This window comes from Coturnix japonica, chromosome 1, assembly GCF_054131305.1.
Source record: "Coturnix japonica strain WE chromosome 1, WE-NBRP24, whole genome shotgun sequence".
NCBI lineage: Eukaryota > Metazoa > Chordata > Aves > Galliformes > Phasianidae > Coturnix > Coturnix japonica.
Genome location: NC_140663.1, coordinates 176398906 through 176421078, shown reverse-complemented (window position 1 = coordinate 176421078; position 22173 = coordinate 176398906). Strand labels below are relative to the sequence as shown.

The window sequence follows — 22173 nt, the reverse complement described above, 5'->3', positions numbered from 1 at the left end:
GCTTACTGAGTCTAGGCTTGGATCCACCATGAGTAACATGTCATAGCTCCTCACCCCAGCTGTGCTGCAGCCATCACAGGTGCAGCCAAGCAGAGCAACCTCAGTGACATCTATCTGTGAATAGATTTTGGCACTTTACTTGGATAACAACCTGTGATTATTCTCTCTGGAGTTTTCTGAGTGGCGATGGTGTCTGGGGAGCTAAAGTTACAAATTTGGCCAGGCAGACGATCACCTCTGCAAGGAGCCCACACAAGTAGGTTAAACAAAAGCTTTATTTCCACACAGTGTTCTCAGGACCCGGTGCCAAGACTTCACAGACGGTTCAGAACGAGGATTGGCAAGGAACACTCTGCTCCTGTGATGCTTTCTCATTACAAACAGCCCTGAGTCACAAACGCGTGCTCAGATCCAAGCCTGAACTTCCTTTAAAGTTAGAATTGTTCAGGTTAACAAATTTCAGGCTTGTGTTTTAAAGCAACGATGTGTCAGAGCAAAGATCAAAGAGTCATAGAACTATTAAGGTCGGAAAAGACCCCTAAGATTATTTAGTCCAACCTTCCACCCACCACCAATGCAGAGACTAAAGGTACACTCTCAATTCAAGAGTAAATCCCTCTGGTTCCACTACATAAGAAATACTGAATAATGAATAATGAAATCTGTTCTGATTACTAAAGCAGTTAATTGTAGTACCATCTACCACGAGATGTTATTCTCTGCTATGCAACATTCGGACAATGCAGTCTTCCTGGTGAGCAAAAGGTTCAAGACCAGAGTTCAAGGCACACACTCTGTTTGCTGTCTTCTCTTCCTGCCTACAACTTTCTGACTGCTGTGGAGAAAGGTCAGTTGGTTTCCTGTAGGATTTCAGGATTTTGAAATACTATTTCAGTTCCAGCTTCTGAACAAAGAAAATAAATAAAGAAGGAAATTGGATGAGGAGGTTGGAGCTGAGACATCTGCCTCCAGGGCTGCTTTGCAGTGGGGCTGGGATAAGAGAGAAGGCCCAACAGGCGGGCAGCTGAGGTGTCTGGCAGGCAAACTGTTAGAAACCCAGTCCATTTTCCATTTGGAAACTGCAGAACATTCACAACTCGGCCAATTCTAGCAACAATAACAAAAAACTTCAGCCTTAATAAATGTTTTCTGTTCAAGAACAACTGGAATTTCATGCATTGAATCGTGATCTTTGGACATCAAGACTAAATAGATATAACATGCAGGAGTTGGAATTGATGAGCCTTATGGGTCCCTTTCAACTAAGGTTACTTTATCATTCTGTGACTTTATACTTCAGAATTGGTCCTTGGCCCAACATTCACTTTCCTTGAGCTTCTCCACATATGTTAATGTTTCAGACATTTAGCTTTTTGAAACTGAATGCATTTCTTTTCGCAGTCTGTTGTACAGGTCTTTGAAAGTGCCTGCAGCCTGCACTACCTAGTTTGACTCATAAGTCCTGGCAGAAGAGGGGCTTAATTCCTTTGAATATAAACATTTCAGTCTTCTAGGAGAACAAGTAGGTTATTTTTTTAATTGACTTTCAGGTGTTTAATGGATTCTGTGCAGGAAAGGAGACTATGTTGTACCCCGCAGTGAGAATGTGAGGGACAAAAGTCGTGGATCAATAGAATCATTACAGCTGGAAAAGACATACTAAGATCATCTAGTGAAAACTACTTGTTAGAGGAGGAAGGAAAACCATGGGAGACTGAGATCTGCAGATATCATGAAGCCAGGATTTGAGGAGGGCTGTGAAAAAGTGGGTGAATGAAGAATAGGATGATGAATGAAAATACCAACAGCTGTAAAGTAATTACTATCAGAGAAGTATGAGGTGTTTCTTCCACTGTGCAGGACATGGAGTTGATCATTATAAGAATGACCAACATAGTTCATTCCTGGTCTCCTCTTACATCAGATTTTCTGTAACCTACATTGGCACCCTCACAAGTTGACCCAGAAATCCTATAACTCTTCATCAGGCAGTTTGCCTGCAGAATCTTTATCTAAGGACATCATTCCATAGGACCTCAGTGTGAGCATGGAGAATCAGTGGTTTTCTGCCTTCTCCCACCTACACATTTATTGATGAGAATCATGCTAGGACTCTGTGGCAAGACTGAAGGGAAGCACAAAGATGTTAGTGAATTGGACTAGATGACCCTTAAGAGTCCCTCCCACCTCAAATGATTCCATGACTGTATGAATGACTACAGAGGAAAAACGTCCTTAGCCCAGCTTCACTTGTGATGTCCGTGGGCAACCAGTTGATGACCACTGCTTCTGAGTGTGAGTAGATGAGAGAGGGAGCTTTAATATTATCCCTGCGTATAAGACCTTGCACAATTAGAAGGAGGCAGGTTGACCTGATGAACTACATTCACTCAAAGGAGGGAAAAATCCATTACTGATGTGAGGACAGAAGGTTATAGAGAAAGGAGGGCTCCTGCTGCAGCGACCATGCTATCCCTGACCTCATCACCAAAGGGCAAATCCCTATAATGCCAAGGTAAATAACCAGAGCTTCAGAGTAGGCAGATGTTGTTGCATGAGGATGTCAGAGACAGCATAGTTTCATGAGTTCAAAGAGGGGTAATAATGCAGAAGTGCTCTCAACCCCTCTGCTGCCTTCATCCAAATCCCAGGGTAGAATCTCAGTGTTTTCCAATGAAAAATGTGGCATGATTCCCTACACATTTGCATCCTCTAGTGTGGGAAACTTTCCTAAATCACAGAATCATAGAATTATAGAATCACAAAATCATTGAATGATTGAGCTGGAGGTGACCGTAAAGCCCATTCAGTTCCAGCCCCCTGCCATGGGGCTGGTTGCCACCCACCAGCTCAGGCTGCTCACACCCACATCCTTAGCACCTCCAGGGATGGGGCACCCACAGCTTTCTGGGCAGCAGTGACAGTGACTTACAGACCTCATAATAAAGAATCTAATCTAAATCTGCCTTTTCCTTATAGCTCTTCAGTCACTCATCTATGCCCTTCTGCATCTCACCACCCCCACTACCCCACTGTGTTGCTCCTGGTTTGGGCATGTTGAGATTTTGTTGAGATCTGTATCTAAATAACTGAGTAACTGAGTGAATATGTGGGGTTCTCTATATGGATTTATCAGTAGTGAGTGCTGAGAAGTAATCTGAAAAAGACACAGATACAAAGAAGAACAAGACTTTCACAAAGAGGAACAGGTCTCCAAAGATCTTTATTGACATTTGGATTTAATTCACTGTTAAAAATACTGTAGACCCTATAGGAAATATAAACTATTTTTGGACAGCGAGTATTGGACAAAAGTGCACCTCCTACAGCTGCCAGCATGATTTGCATGATTACGTTAAAATTTATCCCATAAAATGAGCAGCAAACCTTCCTGCAATCACTGGTTGATAGTATTTTCCTGAGTGTATGCCTGTCCAAGAAATCAACCAAGAGATCTGTCTGCAATCACCTGAGATGCTGTATGTAAAGCTAGAAAACTTAGATTTCCTGCTTCCAGCAAATATCTTCCTCTTATAAAACTCAGACACTATTTTAGGAGCAAAATAACAAGAAAAGAGTGTGATACAATGATTACATTAAGTACGGTAAGAAATCTCATGCATCAATCTAAACCTGTCTGGACAGATCAATGCCAGGAAATTATAGATATGTTTTATAGTCTTCTAACAGCAGAGGTTATCACACTTTGGGATGAGTCCTTGGCCTCTTCCTGTTGGAATTAAGAGTTAAAAAAACACCGCTGGCTTCAAAGTGAATTTAGAATTATCTTGGGATTACTCAAGTCGTCAGTGTTCAGAACTTTGCTTTTCTGCTCCCTTTTCCCACAGATTGACTGTTTTATTATTTTATTTTTTTTTAGTGAATTCAAAGAATGCTGTTTATTTTTGAAGACAACAGACTGAAGAAGGAATTCAAAAACTGTGTGCAGAAGGGCAGATTGAAATCTTCTTGTACAAATGCTCTTCAGCTGGAAAAAAGTTTACAGCTATTGAACATTTTCTTTACAGTGTCTCCTTTTGCAACAAAAAACACACTCAAAATATTATTTTTAGTGTGTAAATATGAAATCAAAAGCAGGATGCCCTAAGACTGAAACATATTTTATGTATCCATGCCTATATGTAGACCACTGAAGGTGGAAAATATACACCATGGTCAACTGAAGAGTTGCTTTATGGTTGTTACTGTATTGTTGTTGGTTTTTTTCCTCATGCATTTACAGTCTTCAACTTAACACATATCTGAAATAGAAGGTTATTCTCCTGCCTGCTCACTGTTACAGTGCCATATAAGTGGATCAATGAGAAGTCATTCAGGAGGGATGATGGCATGTTCCTGAAGCTGACAGATATCTTGAGTCTCTGACTGCACCTTACAGAGCTATACGTAGATAATGTTCCTTTCAGAGAATGGCTTGGGTTGGAAGGGATCTCAAAGATTACCTAGTTCCAAATCCCTGCTGTGGGCAGGGTTGCCACCCACTTCGTTATGTTCCTGTAAGTGTTTCCCTTCATTTGGAGGCCAGCCTTGAATACACCGAGTCATACACAAGGCAAACCCAATGATCCAACTCTTACTTCAGAGGAAATGCCATGTCAAAAGCAAAGGTGGAGGAGATCATCAGATTCCCATAGAAAACATGAATTTCTGAGAAGCGTTTTTAGACAAGAGGAAAGTTATTGTAAGCCACAAAGCTATGCAACAGAACAGCTCTGACGAATGTTTTTAACATGGGAAGACTACGGAAAATATACATAAGCTGATTTCAAGCTCAAATTTGTACTGAGCAACCCAGATGACATCCTTCCCTGGAAGTATGTATTGAGGTATACTGAGAGAGAACTGCTTAACCTGCATCTTCCACAGAATGTTTTTCCTGGATGAACTTTCACATAGAGGGTGATGACGCACTGGAACACGTTGCCCAAGGATGAATGCCCCATCCCCGCAGGCATTCAAGGCCAGGATGGATATGGCTCTGGGCAGCCTAGTCTGCTGGTTGGCAACCCTGAACATAGGAGGGGGTTGGAACTAGATGATCTTTGTGGTCCTTTTCAACACAGGCCATTCTATGATTCTATGACTCTAAAAATTTGAGTTGAAGTGACATAACAGCCCCTTAACAGCTATCTTTCAAATGCCAGCTTCTCCCACCTGGAATACCAGCTTTCATCCAAAACAGCCAACAGTTACAGCCAAAATGACCAATGCCACAGAGTAAAATCTGGATTTTGAAGAGCATGAATAAAGTTTCCTCCTATTTTCACTAATAGTTAAAACATGAACGACTTTGATAATGCACGTATTATACTTAGCATGGTGAATTAGCTGCTCTGACAGTAACTTCCTTAGCCTTTTGTGTCTGACTTGCTTCCTTTCATGAACATTTTTCTTCAGTAATCTAAGAGAGTTATTGGTTGTTATTTATCATTTAACTGGTAGAAACCATTTAACTGGTGGAAGTTCCGGGTTCTGTGTTGAAAAGAGTTTAATTGGGGCTTGAGGAAGGTCTTGGTGTTTTCACTGAGCACCTTTTGGTGGCAATACTGATTAAATTACCCCATTTGCAGTTCTCTGCAGCCTGGAAGGGGCGACATTAACAATTCTCAGAAGTTTCTTAGAAGCCAAAGAAAGAGTAAAAAAATGGACAGAGAAGTGGCCAACAACCAAAGTATTTGACACTGATGAAGAGTGCTCTGTGGGCAGCACCTACAGTCCAAGAGCTGGCCCTTGGCAAAAAAAGCTGCTTTTGCTCACTGATGGCTTACTTTGAACACCAGTGGCTTTGAAACTACTTAGAGAATGAGGAGGAAAAAAAGTGTGATGCTTCAGGCTTTTTTTTTTATTGATTAAATGATGGAACTTTCCTTCTCTCAGCCTCACCTTTAAAGTTAAGAAAATTCATGCCTTGTTATCACTCAGCTAAAGGGAAGCAAAACATCATTCTCTGCAGTTCAGTTTTCCAACACCTTGACATTCTCTCTTCATCCTCCTTTGGGATGATGAACATGAAATGTTTTAGATGGAGTACATAGGTGTGTGTATAAAGCAGGAAAAAGAAGGGAGGGTTCAGTTTAGATCTAGAATTGCAAGGATGACATATTTTGACATTTTGATCAGAATCCCATTTTGGCATTTGGAAACAAGTATTGATTCATACCGAACTGCTTAGTTTCAAAACTGTCATTTTAGTTTGAAGATAACATTAAAACAGCATTTGCCACTGAAATGTCAGTTTACAAGACACCGTTCCAGCTGAAATTGACATACAGCAACCAAAACATTTTGATTCAAAATTTACATTTGTGGGGGAGTATAGAATCTCTTTTTGCTGTTGTGAAAAAAACACTTTCTTGTGAATTGTACTGATCTTCATGAAACCTGAGTTTCCTACAACAACAACAAATCTATTTATTGCAAAGTGTTTAGCCTGTTCTGCATTTTCTGACTGACTGGAATACTGATGAAGAAGTGGTTACTACCCACCACCATTACTCTCTTTCCAAAATTACACAAGTGAAATCACAATGAAGCAGGGCCCAGGTTCAACCAAAAATGATGGTCAGGATTCATCCACCTGCAAGAGCTATGAGGCCGTAGCAATTCTACTTCCTTTACCTGGAAGGAAACTAAATGTAGGGTGTGGGCTTCTCTGCTGGGGTTGACTTCAGTGTATCCACCACAGTCTTATTAGTTCTTCATTGTTCTCAGATTTCTTCCTCTTCAATACTTATCTCAGCCTCCTTTATGCTCCCCATTTCTTTAAAGGCTTTTTTTGTCAGTGTCCTCTTTGTGTTCCTCAGGACAAATTTAAGTTTCCTGGTCAACATGCCTGACCAGTTGTGGCTGTAAAACAGAAGACAGGAGGAGTCAGCGGCCCTGCTCACTGAGGAATAAGCTGTTCATTTTACATCATTTTGCATCAGACCAAGCAGAAATATTAGGTTTTCTCAAAGCCATCAAAGATCAAGCAGGGAGAACTTCTGGTACATAACTACAGGGAACCGTGGTCCCAGGAGACCACAAAAGCACTTGAGGAGTTGCATGGTTTAGTGAAATACATAGAGCTTTCAACCAAGGATATCCATTTTGTAAAGGTAAACATCATTTCCATTAAAATTCCAAAGGGCTTCAGCTGCTCATGAAGTACATTTCTAACTGTGCATCACAAGCCTGATAAATCCTCTGTCTGCTAATAGCAGAGATTCCTTGTTAACCAGATGGGTTTCTTTGCGTTTGAGGTCGTTCAATGACACTTATGGGAAAGGCCCAGAGGCACAGTCCCTCCTTGTCTGACACAGGAGGCACAATGACACATGAAAGACCTGACAGGCACAGAGTTATTGTAGTATAGTGAGAGTTTCAGAAACAAACCAAATACGAAGGAGTTGCAGAAGGCCAGAAGCTGAGCTTTAGTTAGTTTTCAACTCTGCCTACAACTTGCCCTACATCAAACATCACATGAAATCAAATTCACTCTGCACAGAAGAAAATTTTCAGGTTGTAAGCTAAAAAGAGCCATATTCTAACACATTTCAATATCAGTTATCACTATGTAGACACCAATGAGAATAATTTGAGAAACTATTTTTTACATACACAGATATGTAAGGTTTTGAACTGTAAACATCACTGCTGTGAACAATGAGCAAACAATTGCTTTAGAAGAAAAATACACGTAAAACTGACTATATAAAGCAAGGGTCCCAAGGCTATAAGACAAGGGGCCTTGAAAGTAGAGGAGCAGGAGGGTATCAGGCCCAAAAATTACGCACACTAATGAACTATTAATAGTATAGAGTTATTTAGCAGCCCAATGAAACTGTCCTCAATGACAGCACAGGATAAGCTATTTCCAAAGGATATACAATGTATACAAAGCATATACAAATACTAATAACTCTGGAACCAGAATTGTGTTGACCACTCTGACACCCACCACTGCTTTTGTGTTATCATTTAAGGAAGCTACATTTAATTGTTTGGTCTGAGGTTCTGCATATGGTCTTTGAAGGTCTGGTAACCTGCCCCTGAGGACAGGTTATTCAATTTGGAAGTAACAAAAAAGCCAGGACTCCCTGTTCTCTGCACATAGGATAAGAGTTAATAGCCTCAAGTTGCTTCAAGAGAGATTGAGGCTGGATACCAGGAAAAATTTCTTCTCAGAGTAGTCAGACATTGAAACAGGCTGCGCAGGGAGGTGCTGGATTCGCCATCCCTGGAAGCATTCAAGAACTGTGTAGATGTGACGCTTGGCTTGGTGGACATGGTGATGAGTTGATGGTTGGACTTGGTGATCTTAGTGGTCTTTTCCAACCTTAAGAGTTCTGTGATTCTATACTATGGTCTCTTACACATGGTGGGAGACCAAGGACAGCCAAGTGCAAGAAAACAGCAAGAAATCTGAAGGCACATTCCTCAATCTTAAGACACGGCAAATGTATCAAGTCAATGTGATTTAGGATTCACCCCAACAGTTCATTTATTCAACTTTGTGAGAAAGAGCTAAGGAATTTATAAAAAATGATCAGAAGTCTTGTGCAACCACTAAAGGAGTCAAGGAAAAGCAATTTCCTTAGGTGTGTTTTTTTTAAGCCTTCTTGATGCTAATGAAAGATTTGTCTCATACTGTGTTGCTGAGATGCCTCTGCATGCCAAGTCAGAAGTAACTGATGCAGAGCAGCAGATGGAAGAGAAGAAAGATGTGGATGGGAGAGAAATCAACAAGAGTTATGTTTTTATTATTTAGAGAGATCATGCAAGCAAAATCATCTAAGATTATCCTAGCAGTGGGGCTGAAGGAGAAATAGCAAGATGTAATTTTATTGGGCTTCTGTGTAGAGGTGGGTTTCACATTCCAAGCTCAGAGTGAATCTTTGTCAAATACTCTGTGCTGAATCAGCTTTCAGACCTCAAATTAAAATCTGAACATCAATGATTTTGTGATCTTGAGAGGTCTACTCTTACTGAGCAGAGTTCATGGATGAAGACATTAGAACAGAGGGAGAAGTTAAAAGTAAATAAATAACTATACACCATATAATACACCACATAACTTCTGATTTCCAATCAGATCATCCTAACTACACATTTACTTCTCATCTCAGTCGGTACCATACCAATGAATAACAGAGCTGATCTCATGAGGTGTGCTAAAAGAAAGCAATAGGCCGTGTGGGTTCTTCCACACTTTAATTACAGCTTCATCTGAGTTTCCCATGGTCTGGGCTTTTCCTGGCACACTGCACATTGCCATCAAGTGGAACAATAATAGACTGCAAGTAGATGCAGTAGTACCATATGTCTTATAGGAATGAATGGGAAAGTAGGTCATAAGTTTGCTAGAAGATCACCCAACAAGGCTACTGCTGTCCCTGAACAGCTCTGGTGCAGTTCCCAGCACCTTTTGAATGAGACACTTTAAAAGAATAACACATAGTTTTGACCAAAAACAAACAAAAAAGGCATACAACTAAAACCAGCAATGTGCAGACAAATGACACGCAAGCGGACACTAAACAGCAGAGCTACATGAGGACTGTCCCACAGCTACTACCTCGGATCTAGGCCTTTTTGCCAAGTTGTTTTGCAGCTTTCCTCCTTTTGAACTCTGCAATTTCTTCCGAGGGTAACCCATGAGCTTTACACCTGCAGTGAACAGGTAGGCCATTAGAGAAAGAATCAATTCAGTTTCATCTGCAATAAAGAACAGACCATACTGGTGACTATGTGAAAATGTGTCCTCTAGTGCGAAGAGAGGAAAAAATTGTTGGGCCTTCATCTTGACATACTGCAAAGAGTGAAGTTAGCTAATTTAATTTTAACTGTCCTGAAGGTGCTGAGACAGGCACATTTTGTAATCTCTATAGCCAGCCATTTCCAAACTGCTCTTGACACATCCTAGACACCTCTCCCAGGATGAGATGAATGACTTTGTTGAGTAAGGAGCTCAAATTAGATTTTAACTAGATGGTTGCACCCTGGATCTTTTAGACAACATGAACCCTGAGGTAGGTTGCTCTGATTCTTCTGATCCTGCTTCAGTTCATCAAAAGGAAGAAAACCAAATTCCTATGAAGATCTTACTGTCTGATTTTTGGGTGGTCTTGTGTGGAGCCAGGAGCTGGACTCGATGATCCTTAAGGGTCCCTTCCAACTCAGGATATTCTAAGATCTTTTATTTGTTTAGTGTAGTTCCTCTCTCAGTACCTTTTGCTCTCACATGGGGTGTTGGTTTCAATGATTCTTATCTCTCAGAGCTATGGACATATTTCCAAATGGAATTTCTATATATATTTCTGTCCCTTGAGGTTGTCAGTTTTATCTGATATCTTAGCACAGATTTTAACAGACTTTCTGGAGGGAAAAACAAATCAGTTTTCAGCTCTTTTACCAGTTCTGTCTTATAAATTATTATATTTGAATCATAGAATCATTAAGGTTGGAAAGATCACAAAGATAATCAAGTCCAACGATCAACCCATCACCAACATGACCACTTAACCATACGTATAACCACGTTGTTCTTCCATGACTTACCTAAATCCTCAACTTCTACAATATCTTTCCTTCTCATTCCTATTTATAAACCTTCCTGAGAATGCTGGAGCCTTCAGGGATGGGTCCTGAAGACAAGGAAGACCAAAGGACTTAATTCATATGAACTGAATGAGAAATAGCTTCTTCTGGGAACACATAACTCTGGTGGGAGTTATCCCACTCCCCAAAACAGAGGAATTTCCATTGGAACAAAAAATCTGGGGCTCTCTTCTGAGCCAGTGGAGGGAGATAGAAATCGCTGAATGAGAGTGTGTTTATCTTAAAGATGTCTTCTACAGGGCAGAAGAGTGGCACCTGGAAATGCCCAAATCTCAACTTGACTCTAAAAGCTGTATAACTTGCAAAGCTCAGAAGGAAATGGCTATGCCAGAGCTAGATTAAAAACCCTTGAGAGGATCTATGGTCTATATCTAATATCTGAATTATATATATATATATATATAAACTTGTTATATATATATATATATATATATATATATATAAACTTGTTATATATATATATATATATATATAACTCGTTATATATATATTATATATATTATATATATTATATATATATATTCTCCTATTGGCACTATTTAGTTTAAGGATTAGAAGAGACAGCTACCAGGGAAGCTGTAGGAATTTGCCTTGGAGCAAGGAAAGGACCAAGGAGTCTATTTCACTGCCTCTGCTGTTTTCTGGAGGAGGTTAACCCTCAAAGAGAAAACTCTGGAGTAGGAGGCAGCATTACAGTCTGGATATTAAACCTTCACTTTCCCTATGTCCCTGTGTCCTCGGACACTGATGAACATGAACCCATTTCTCATACAAACAGGAGGTGAATGGATTTCTTACTTGACTTCCAGTAAGCTTTCTACTTCTGAAAACAGATATACAGATCCTCTGTAGCTTGACATAAGGTTGAGTTTATGAATTGCCTTTTCGTTCATTGGATTTTATGCATGGTTGGAAGAAAATAGAGGTAGTAAGAAGCATATTAGGAACTTCAATTGAACTTATTTTCTTCTTAATTAAAATGCACTGTATCCTATGTGAGTAATGTCACCTGCAGCACCTGGCTGTTAAGAGTTATGTGTGTTTATCTGAACCTCCTTGCACAATTGCAGATATATTAAGGCCTCGTGCTGACAATGGAATTCAATGATTGTGTTCCAATTAATGCTTCCATAAGGCTGTAATTGGGATTAAACAGAGAGGTTGGTGAATATCAATTAAATTCAAATTATGTAGATGCAGTAATGGTTCCTTTGTTAGTCATTTGGTTATGGCTTGAGGTTTATTACTAGACAGCCAGATCTATTCTCTCACTAATTTCAACAATACCAGAAGGAATTGTTTTCACAGTATTTTATGGGACTATTATTATTAACAAAGTCATGTAGTTAAATATCCTGCCACGTTTTTACATGTGCTGAAGTTTGGCTTCTAGCCTGCATTATATGCAGGTTCACCTATGCAAGCCCAGGATCATCTTCCAGACCTAGGCATGCCAACACTACAAGTGCACTGATAGTTTGAAGTAGGATAATGAAGCTTGAATGATCCCTAGAGATCTATGAACAGCAATATGAGCTACCTGACTGTAGACCTGCTCATGACTGCCCACCAGAACTAGAAAATTGGCTTCACATACATCAGGAAATCTTCCTGACAAGGTCTGGGCTTTCATCTCTATTTAGTTGATGGGTTGTATATCGTGGGGTATAAATTTAACACTTTCTTGATGTTACACTGTAGTGTAGGACTGAAATACTCTGTATTTCACACAGTATTTTAATGGACAAAAATCACAGATTTATGTCAGTAAGAAGCACTAAGATGCTATAAGTGAGACTAAGTTCATCAAGCTGTCCAGGTTCATATGATAACTCATGGGGTCAGACACAAATCCATTTTTATGAAGACCAAATCAGTCTTCCTAGGATTACTCTAAGCCCTTTCTCCACATAGCACTTCCATCTCAAGGATTTGAACCTTAAATCCATGGCCCCCAGACCTTCCCTTCCATAGTACAGACATGAGACCAATCCTAATTTATTAACCTTCTCTTAGCAAGTACAAACTCTCAGCAAGACTACCACAACTGCCTGTCTGACGAAGTCTAGGCCACTCAAGCTGTAAAATAAAGCATAAGACACAGGCAGTTGACATTTTTATCTCTTAACTGACTGGGGAAAGCACACATCAGCAGTCAAGATAATCCAGTTGACATATGGGGAAGCGTGGAGCCATATAGTTCAATTTAATTCTGCTTTGTGAAATTCCTCAGAGCATACAGTGTGTGAAATACCCTCATCCAGCTTGGTGAGCACTCATTACTCTTCAGAGCAGTAGGCATCACGAATTAAGGACAAGTTCAAGCAAAATATCTCTCCAGAGTGCCAAGAAGATTACATTAAAATAGACATTACAGGCTCATTTGGGTAAAGGGATTCTCCTAGCCCAGGAGCTGAAGATTTACACTGGAGCAAATCCCTTTTCCTTGTTGCTCAGTACTTCGTGACCTGTGGTGGTCTAAGTCAAGAGTTCAGACAGAAGGCATGAACTATGAGTTGAAAGTCAGCAGGTCACCACTCAAAGGAGTGTTACTTTCTTTTGTGAGCCATGAAGGTGAATGAAGTGATGAGGAATGCATTCCTCACTCATACAAACAGAAGTAGAAAATCTGCTGATCCCACTAGTTATGAAGGATCAGGTTGTACAAGACCTAGTGGAAAGATCTAAACAGGAGTTACTTCAGGATGAAGTGTAAAGATGAACTGAAGAGGAAGAAGAAGATTCCTTATCCCAAAAGTCTACAGATGAGGAAGTTCACGAGAATATCAAGCAGTGGCTTGAAACCACCATACTGACCAAGATATAGGTATAACAAAGGAATAACTATCAATCCCTAATAAACTGGCATAAACATTTAACCTCAAGACAAGGCTGGAAAAACAAGACACCATGTCTGAACCTTGCCTGATAACAGGCCTGTACGTGAGGCAATTTTCATGTGCTTGCTTTTCTCCTGCAGGACTGAACTTTCATTTTGAACCCTTAAATTCATTTAAGGACAAGTTCAGTTTCATTTAACTTGGATTTTCCATCTGATTACTTCTACATTCATTCAACTACTGTGGAGACAGAAATAGCACAAAAGAACAGTGAAGATCAGGGCACAAGTATGCTCAAAATCCCTCGATCTTGGGTGTGTAGGACATTTTTGTCACCATTTAAAACTTGTATTTAAAAACAGCTCTAATCTGCATAAATCTGACCAGATACAGGCTCATATTTCCAGATGACTTTTTGAGGGCTGTCAATAATCAACAAAGGCCTGACAATTGACTTTAAGATGGTAAAGCTGAGGTGGACTTAGAAGATGTAGTGCTTCCTTGGTAGCATGGAGAGAAAATTCACTTTAGCAATCTGGCAAATCTCCAAGATTTTGTATTTCTCATAAAAAAATGCATAGAGCATATCAGCACACATTAATCAATAGCTCATTTCATCAAATATTAACAATAAAATGCTTCCAAGTATAAGGTACATTGTGAATCTTTCAAACTTATCTTCCAGTCACCTACTGTCTTCCAACCTGACACTCAAATACCTTAAAAGATATGGCCCAAAATGCAATTAATTTCACGTTACTCCAAGAAAACTCTGCAATTAGTCCGTATGCATGGGCTGTCCTGAATGCAACTGTCCAGTAGTTAAATGCTATCTGAAAAGGGAGATTAATACCCTTTCCATTTTACTAAGAGGAAATGGGGCAAAACTTAGAAAAAGATTGCTCAAGAGAAGTTAGAATTGAAATAAAAACATGCACTTCTTGCTGTCGGACACTACAGGACCTCTTTACAGTCAACAAGCATCTTTCAAGTGCAGTTTATCATATTCCAATGTAGAACTTCAAGCAGTCCAGTCTACTTACACTCTGCCAGCATGTATTTGTTGACTATAAAGAGTGTCAAGTTTGAGTAATTCCAATGTGGGTGACTACACTGTTCTTGACAAACAAGTCATACTCCCAGTTTTCACAACTTGACCACAACATCATTTCCAGGCACTCAGCATAAGCAGGGACATTCAATCTGCAAAGTCAGGTATGGCAGAACTTCAAGATGGCTGAACAAGTTATACTAATCCCCTCTTGCATGGAGGCGACATCATTACGTCTTTAATTGCATAATGTTGCAATTATCATTATAATTACATATCTCTAAAACGAAATATGTTCTTACAGTTTGGTTGAAATGAACAGTGCTGCAGGGAATAAATGTGTTTGTAATGAAACTAGTGTTTTCTGGAGGAGTTTGATGGAATGAGAGAAAATGAGAAAGTGTCACACACATAGACACTGGGTAGGTGGGGCATTCAGGAAGGAATTGCCTGATGCTCCATTTCTAATGAACTGCAGGATAAAAGCAACAAGCTGCCATTAGACTTTCTGGGAGCTGTGATTCAGGAGAAGTATTGAAACACCTGCACCACTCCAGGGTCCCAGTGCTATGCCTGAGAACACATACATCACCTAAGACAAAGGATGCAATAACTTTGCAAACAGACACCAAAGGCAGTTATTCCAGCAGTTAGCTCCAACAGTGACCTTTTCATGAATATAATGAACAGTGATTAAATCACACTTACCCTGGCTTAATTTCAGGAGGTTTAGGTAAGGGCTTCAGAAATCCTCTTTTCCCAACCAGCCAATATGTGTCTTCTACTCCTTTACCCTAAAATAAAAACAAAAGTCCAGATAAAGAACACCCTCTGTTCAATACATTCTGAGGGCTTCACATATATCCAGAGACAGAAAATGGCAGGAAGTCTTTTGCTCTCCTTTGCAATGACTCAGGGAGAATTTCAGTTTCACTGCCTTTAAAAAGCAGACCTTGTTCAAACTGCTTCATACAAATGACCTTCTCTTATCAGGGTCATTGAAACTACACAGTTTAATAGAAATGAGGATCTCTAATCATCTTATTTTGCAGCACTGGCATCAGTGATAGAGAGATTTCACAACTGCTTGAGGGCTGAATATCAGAACAGTCACTTCCTTTCCCTACATCAATAATTTAGCTTTTAAAGTGAGATGCATCTGTTACAACCCAGCCAACTATATCAGAGCCAACCATCCCTGTCTGGAGCCAGTGCTGGAAAACAGACACTTTTGGGGTGACATTTATCTTCACAAAAACTGGACACAGAAAGTAATTCAGATTAATAATTTCCTGAAGTGCCATTTCACTGACTATGCAAAGGCTTCTTTCTATTAACTAAACCTGGAGTGATTACCTCAGATATCCCATTGCAACCATATGAACTTGGGTGACAAAATACTTCGATAGCAAAGACTGTTGGGAGAGCTGGGAACATAATCATGCCTCCTATTGTAGATGTTTAAGGTAAGCCAGACTACTTCTTTCTAGCGGTTTTCTAAGAAGATAAGCAATGTTTTATTTCGTTTTGTGGTATTTTGTTTAGTGATGAATTATTGTGTCTGGTTTAGGCACTGTGAAAATTAGCAGCTTTTGTCAAGGCTGGATTAAATAGAGTCCTAAACTCTGAGAGTATTTCTGGCTGAAAAGTAGTTACATTGTGAATGATAGAAGATATTACTGTGATATTAAAATCCTCATTTCACATGGTGATGCGCTGCTCAATGGAGTAAGGTCCGCTCTTTGTCCCTTAAAGGTAAGCTGAGTATACAAAGTCATACAAATGTTTGTAAACCTGCATAGCATGGATGCAAATCAGCAAAGAGTGGTTCTTTGTTATGTATGTGTCATGAGTCAAAGACAGTGTTAAGGTGAGAAAGGGTGATTGCACTTGACTGAATATTCAGAGTTTGATGTCATGCAGAACCCTGTGTGGTAGAAGCTGGAAGGGGTGTGAATTTTGGTATTTGATATGTGGTTTAGATAAACTCGTATTATAAAGTTCCAGAAACAAAGAATAGGGAAAATAAATAGCTTTGGAAAAGACTTTTGCCTTTCCATTCATCCTCTACACCAGGAATCCTCTCATGGTAGAGGATTTCAGATGGCAATGGCATTGTTCAGTGCTTTCCCTTTTATCACTAAATGTTTCAACAGTTTTATCTCCTGATTTATAGAATGAATAGATACAGACCATACATCTGTTTGCATGATAGAATGATTTTTTTCCATGGTCCTTCAAGAATTACCTCATGTATTGAACCAACTGATGGGGATCATTTAGGAAGGATTGTGTGGAAGCGTGATGGATGAAGGCCAAAGAAGAACATATTATGAAAATTCCTTAAGCAAGAAAACTCCCTCATGAAGCATTTCACACAGACCAGGCCTTCTTACCTTCAGTTCTGTTTTTCCCCTAGGAACAATTTCATAGCCTTCATTTAGAGACCGAAGTGTATCCACCGTACTTTGGCTGACATGAATTCTGTAAGCTGAGAACAGAAAGCCAAACAGCTGGGTCACTGCGCTGCACACACACTGTGAATCTACACTACTTTGTATTGACAAAGAAAACTTCTCCAGGTCTTGTTGGCGTGCTGTAGTTTTATGGTGTAGAGTACAATGGTGATGGATCGGAACCTTTCAGGGAAGGTTGTAACAAATACAGGGTGAGAGGAGATCTACACTGGGGACTTCTTTGAGAAGGACAACAAATACACTAAGCATGGGAAACCTTGCTCCTCATAAAGATGAGAAGTGCCATTTGAGCACCATTGCTGGCTGGAATGAAAAATATTAGTATCTTTTGCCCCAGAGTAAAACTAGGCAGCAAGAAAAATAATTGACTGAAGTTCTGCTCCAGGCAGCGAGCATCATTTGAAAAACAGGTGTTGGGATTAAGAGCAGAGAGGTGGGGTTTGCAATGAGACAGAATGGTAATGTGGCTGTACATGAAGATCTGTCTGGATTTTTCAGTAATTGATTCCACCCAGAGCTGCTGTTAACATTTTAGCAACGAAAATGGCAAAGGCAGAGATCTTTATCAAATTCCCATCTCCCCAATTTGTTTTGCAGCCATTGCTGGAACTCACTGAAATTCATTGCTGTGCTATTGATGCGAACAAGCCTGGAAACATTTCCAAACTACTTTCCCCAAAGCAGTTTAATTGTTGTTGATGTTCTTAAGGTCTTTTTTTCCAGTGTTTCAATCCCATTCTGTTCCCCCCATGAAGAATGTTGGGTTTGGTTGTTTTTTTTCCCAGAATGATTAGAAAAAAAGAATATCAGTTAAGAGGAACTGATGCAGATGAATGTCGCACTGCCCTTTGCTGCACTTAAAATAGCAGTAAGCTACAGTCTACCTATTGGTGTGTATCTGTACAGGTTTCTGTTAGTATACAAAGTATACTAACATATATATAGTATACTTCTTGTATCTGAAGTGTTTCAGGTTCCAGTCTTAGTGAGACTTTGCATTTCTAAGGTTCTAAGCCTCACAAATCTTCACATTTAAGTTTAATTCAGTTGTTAGCCTTGATTAGTGTAATTGAAATCATTAGAAATAGAAATGTGATGCTTATATGACAGAAAAAGAAAACTTGTCATCTTACATACATACTGCAGAGTAATTTTATCATGACCATTCCTCAAGATTTGAGGATTAAATATCACAGTTTTCCTATAGTTTGTGGAGTATATATATTAGCCAGTCTATTAGAACTGTTGAAAATATCAAAAGGAAGACCAGAGAAGAGCAAAGGTTAAAATACACAGGATATTTTGCCTTTGGAAATCAACTTGTACTGATGGACTGAACATCAAAAGTGAATTCAGAACTCTTCCTAGGCTCTGAGCATGCTGTCCACAGTTCATCCACCATGGCTTACAGATCCATGCTTCAGTCAAGGACTCAACAGAAAGCAAATCTGTTTATGCATATGACTGAAACTCAGATAAATGCTCCTCTCCCACTGTTCCTTTTCCATGTCTAGATGCCTCCATCTATGGGACAATAAGAAACAACTGTGATGTAGTGTTGCATTATCAGCTGTAGTCATTGGTTCTAGGAGTCAAGCTTCTGTAACTTAAAGCCATTGGAGAATTAAGGCAAGAACTTGAGGGGAAACCAGCATTAACATCAACTCATCAAGAAAGTCATGAAGAATACTGAGAGGAGAAGGGAATCTTAAGGATTTGATGGGACCTGCCAATACTTGTTCACAGAGTTTCTATTGCTGATAAATGAAGCTCTCACAAAACACACCAGTAAATCCCCCCCCAGGTTGCAGGGCAGCATCATCTGTGGTCTGCTGCTCTCTCTATCATGATAGAATAATAGATTCATAGGATATCCCAAGCTTATCCAACTACTTGAACTCCAACAGCTGCATGCCATCACCACTGCCTTGGGGAAAGCAGTGCCTGTATTTCCTTCCCCACTTGCCTTATACTAGCTATGGCAGGTAGGTGCATCATTATACTGCACAAGAACAGCTCTGAATTAAGGGTCCTCAGAAGTCAGAAAGCAAGATACAACCCCAAACTATAGCAGGACTCATGTTCATTTCAGATGATGGAATCCAAATCAGAGGACTGTAGCTACAATGCAGGGTGTGAATCACACTGGTTACTGGACCAGACTAAACATTCTTTTGAGATTTTACAGGGAAAAGAGGAGCAAAACTAAATGATCTCTGTCTTAAATATTGAACTCTGAAGGCTTCAGTCTGCTTTTAATTTTAGTTTTGGACTTGACCTTTTCTTGAGAGCTGACTGAGTTACAGTTCCTGTAACTTAAGATGCATATTTCTTTATCTCCTTCAAGAAGGTCATAGTGAAGTGGGGATCTGCCTCTTCTCACAGGTAAGTATTGACAGGGCAAGAGATTATGGCCTCAAATTGCACCAGAGAAGGTTCAGCTTGGACGTTAAGAAAAATTTCTTCTAAGAAAGAGTGGTCAAGCATTGGAACAGGCTGCCCAGGGAAGTACTGAAGTTAGTGTTTCTTGAGGTGTTCTAGAGCCTTGTAGATTTGGCACTGAGGGACATGGCTTAGTGGGCATGGTGGGGTTGGGTTGGGGTTGGACTTGATGACCTTAGTGGCCCTTTCCAACCTTAATTGTTCTATAATCCTATGATTCTAAATGTGATTCTAATCTACCCCAGGCACTGCCCCAAATACTCACGTAGACCCGTGGACTCCATTCGTGATGCTGTGTTCACTGTGTCTCCAAAGAGGCAGTACCGGGGCATGGTCAGGCCAACTACACCTGCCACACAGGGCCCTGAAAGACACAACATCTGTATAACCCAGCAATGACACTTCACAAATCACAGAGTTCTCCGACACACAAATCTCATCTTCTTTAACATCCAAAAGCCAAATGGGAATACAGGTATTCAGTGTGTGTACAGAGAGGGAGTACTGGGGCATTGGAGCTGGCTGCCCTGGGAGGTGATGGAATCATCATCCCTGGAGGTGTTCAAGGCAAGGGTGGATGTCACAGTGAGTGACACATGGTTTAGAGGTATGGTGGTGATGGGTTGATGATTGAACTACATGACCGCAGTGGTCCTTCCAGCCTTCATGATTCTATGATTCTATGGTCATGCCTACTATGTCTGTCTCCCAAGACAAGACTTTGAAAACGCCTCACCTGTACAACCCAACCATTGTCTCTATACAAACCACAAGGCTCACAGACAAGCAAATTTCATCTTCTCTGGTATCCAAAAACTCCATGAGTAGTGCTTTACCATCATTATGGTGAAAACCTTTTTCATTACATCCAAACTAAATCTCTCCTATTTTAGTATGAAACAATTTCCCCTTGTTCTATCACAACAGACCCTGCTAAAGAAACTGTCCCCTTCTTTCTTACAGCCCTTTTTAGATACTGAAAGTCCCTTCTCAGGTTTCCATGGAGCCTCTTCTTCTCCAGACCGACCAGCCTCAGCTCTCTGGGACACATCCCAGTATAGCAGGATTGAGAATCAGAGTTAGAAGTCAAGAGATGTTGGCAGCACACTGGACCACCCTGTGTCCCCTCCTTGGAAAGGAACACATCATTAGCATTCCTGTCTAGCCAAAAGCTGTTTATTTTTCCTCAGTCTCATCCCGAAGACAAGATCCACTCCCTTCCAAAGTAGCTCCCAAGGAGCTGGTGCCAAGTTCTCAAGGGGAGATGTGCATGTAGGATTCACATGAACACACAGAGCTGAAATGAAAAGTGTCACAGCCAAGCAGCACAGATGTATGTCATATGGGGCACCTGGATCAGCTAATGCTTGGACTGGGCTCTGAAGGATGGGTTGCTAAATTTCATCACCCACGACCTAAAATATCAAGGTTGCAAAATAAATATAAAAAGGAAAAAAAAGTTAAAAAAATAAAGCTTAAAAAAATAAATAGTCTCAGCAATCTAAGTAGATATGGAACACTCTGCAGAGAAAAGACATCTGTGCATTCTCTACTGAATACATTTATGGTACATGTTTTCATGAGGCTCTGCCTGCCTTTTAAATTTCATTATTTTTCTGGGTTAAGATTTCACAAAACTGTATGAAGGAAATGGTTGTGGTGTGTGATTCTGACATATTTTGCCATGCAAGTTTATAAGAATTGTCTGGATAGAAACAGCATGCAGGGAATGCTGGACTTGGTTTACTGCTTTTATTGCCAACAGCACACTGTGCAACTTTGGATAACTCGCTGACCTTCAGTCTCTTCTAACTCAATTCTCACTTTTATCAATACTCTAGTTAGGTTCAGGCCCTTCAGGAGAGCATCAGAGGAGGTGGACCTGTCATGTTCAACGGGACTCTACTGACCACAGAGCAAGAGTAGACCCCATAACACTCATGCGGTGTCTAAACACCTAAATTTAGATTTCCAATCCATCAGTGCAATCAGCCTATCACTTCCACAAAGTTCACAGAGCTCTGCATCTCGAGTGGTGTGTTCAGTTTTTGGTCCTTCATTGCAAGAAAGACATTGAGGCCCCAAAGTGCATCCAGTGAAGGATAGTGAAGCTGTTAAGAGGTCTGGAGCACAAGCCCTACAGGGAATAGCAAATGGAACTGGGATGGTTCAGTCTCAAGAAGAGGAGGCTCCCTTTCTCCTTGTATCTTTGTGTTGAGGAAAGGATTGTCTTCTACTTGGCAATGACAATAGAATGTGTGGGAACAGCCTCAAGTTCCCCCAGGGGAGGTTCAGGTTGGATATGAGGAAACTTTTCTTCTCCAAAAGAGTAGTCAGGCATTAGAACAGGGTGTCCTGCGATGTGATGGAGTCACCATCTCTGAAGGAGTTCAAGAACATGGAGATGTGGTACCAAGGGACATGTTTTTCAATGGGCAATATTGACAGAAGGTGGATGGTTGTACTAGGTGATCTTTTCCAACCTTAATGAAAGATGTTTAGGGCAACATAATATCCTTTGAGAGCATTGCCATCGTGTTGCAGAAAGGGATTAATTCTAAACCAGTGTAAGAGTTAGCATGACAAAACAATTTCTCAATTCTGAAAGCACCCAAGAGTTAATAATTCAATTGCTGCCTTCACTGCCTGTGTGTGAGTTCCCCTATGTCTAGACTGCCTCAGCAAAGGGATAGCAAAAACTTGCAGAGATAAATCTCTGACAGTAATAACTTTAAAGGAAATT

At 40.3% G+C, this 22173-nt stretch overlaps 1 protein-coding gene across 1 annotated transcript in view; it reads right to left on the bottom strand.

The window, feature by feature from the left end:
• Positions 1-3205: 3205 nt before the first annotated feature.
• LOC107308518 (retinal guanylyl cyclase 2) overlaps positions 3206-22173 on the bottom strand; it is a 39733-nt gene continuing 20765 nt past the window's right edge. The window contains exons 15-18 of the mRNA XM_015852470.3: positions 19696-19794; positions 16908-17002; positions 15220-15305; positions 3206-6867 (exon numbers count right to left, since the gene is read on the bottom strand). Coding sequence (XP_015707956.2) covers positions 6729-6867; positions 15220-15305; positions 16908-17002; positions 19696-19794 — 419 coding nt within the window. The 3' untranslated portion in view covers positions 3206-6728. The remainder of the gene's footprint in view (positions 6868-15219; positions 15306-16907; positions 17003-19695; positions 19795-22173) is intronic.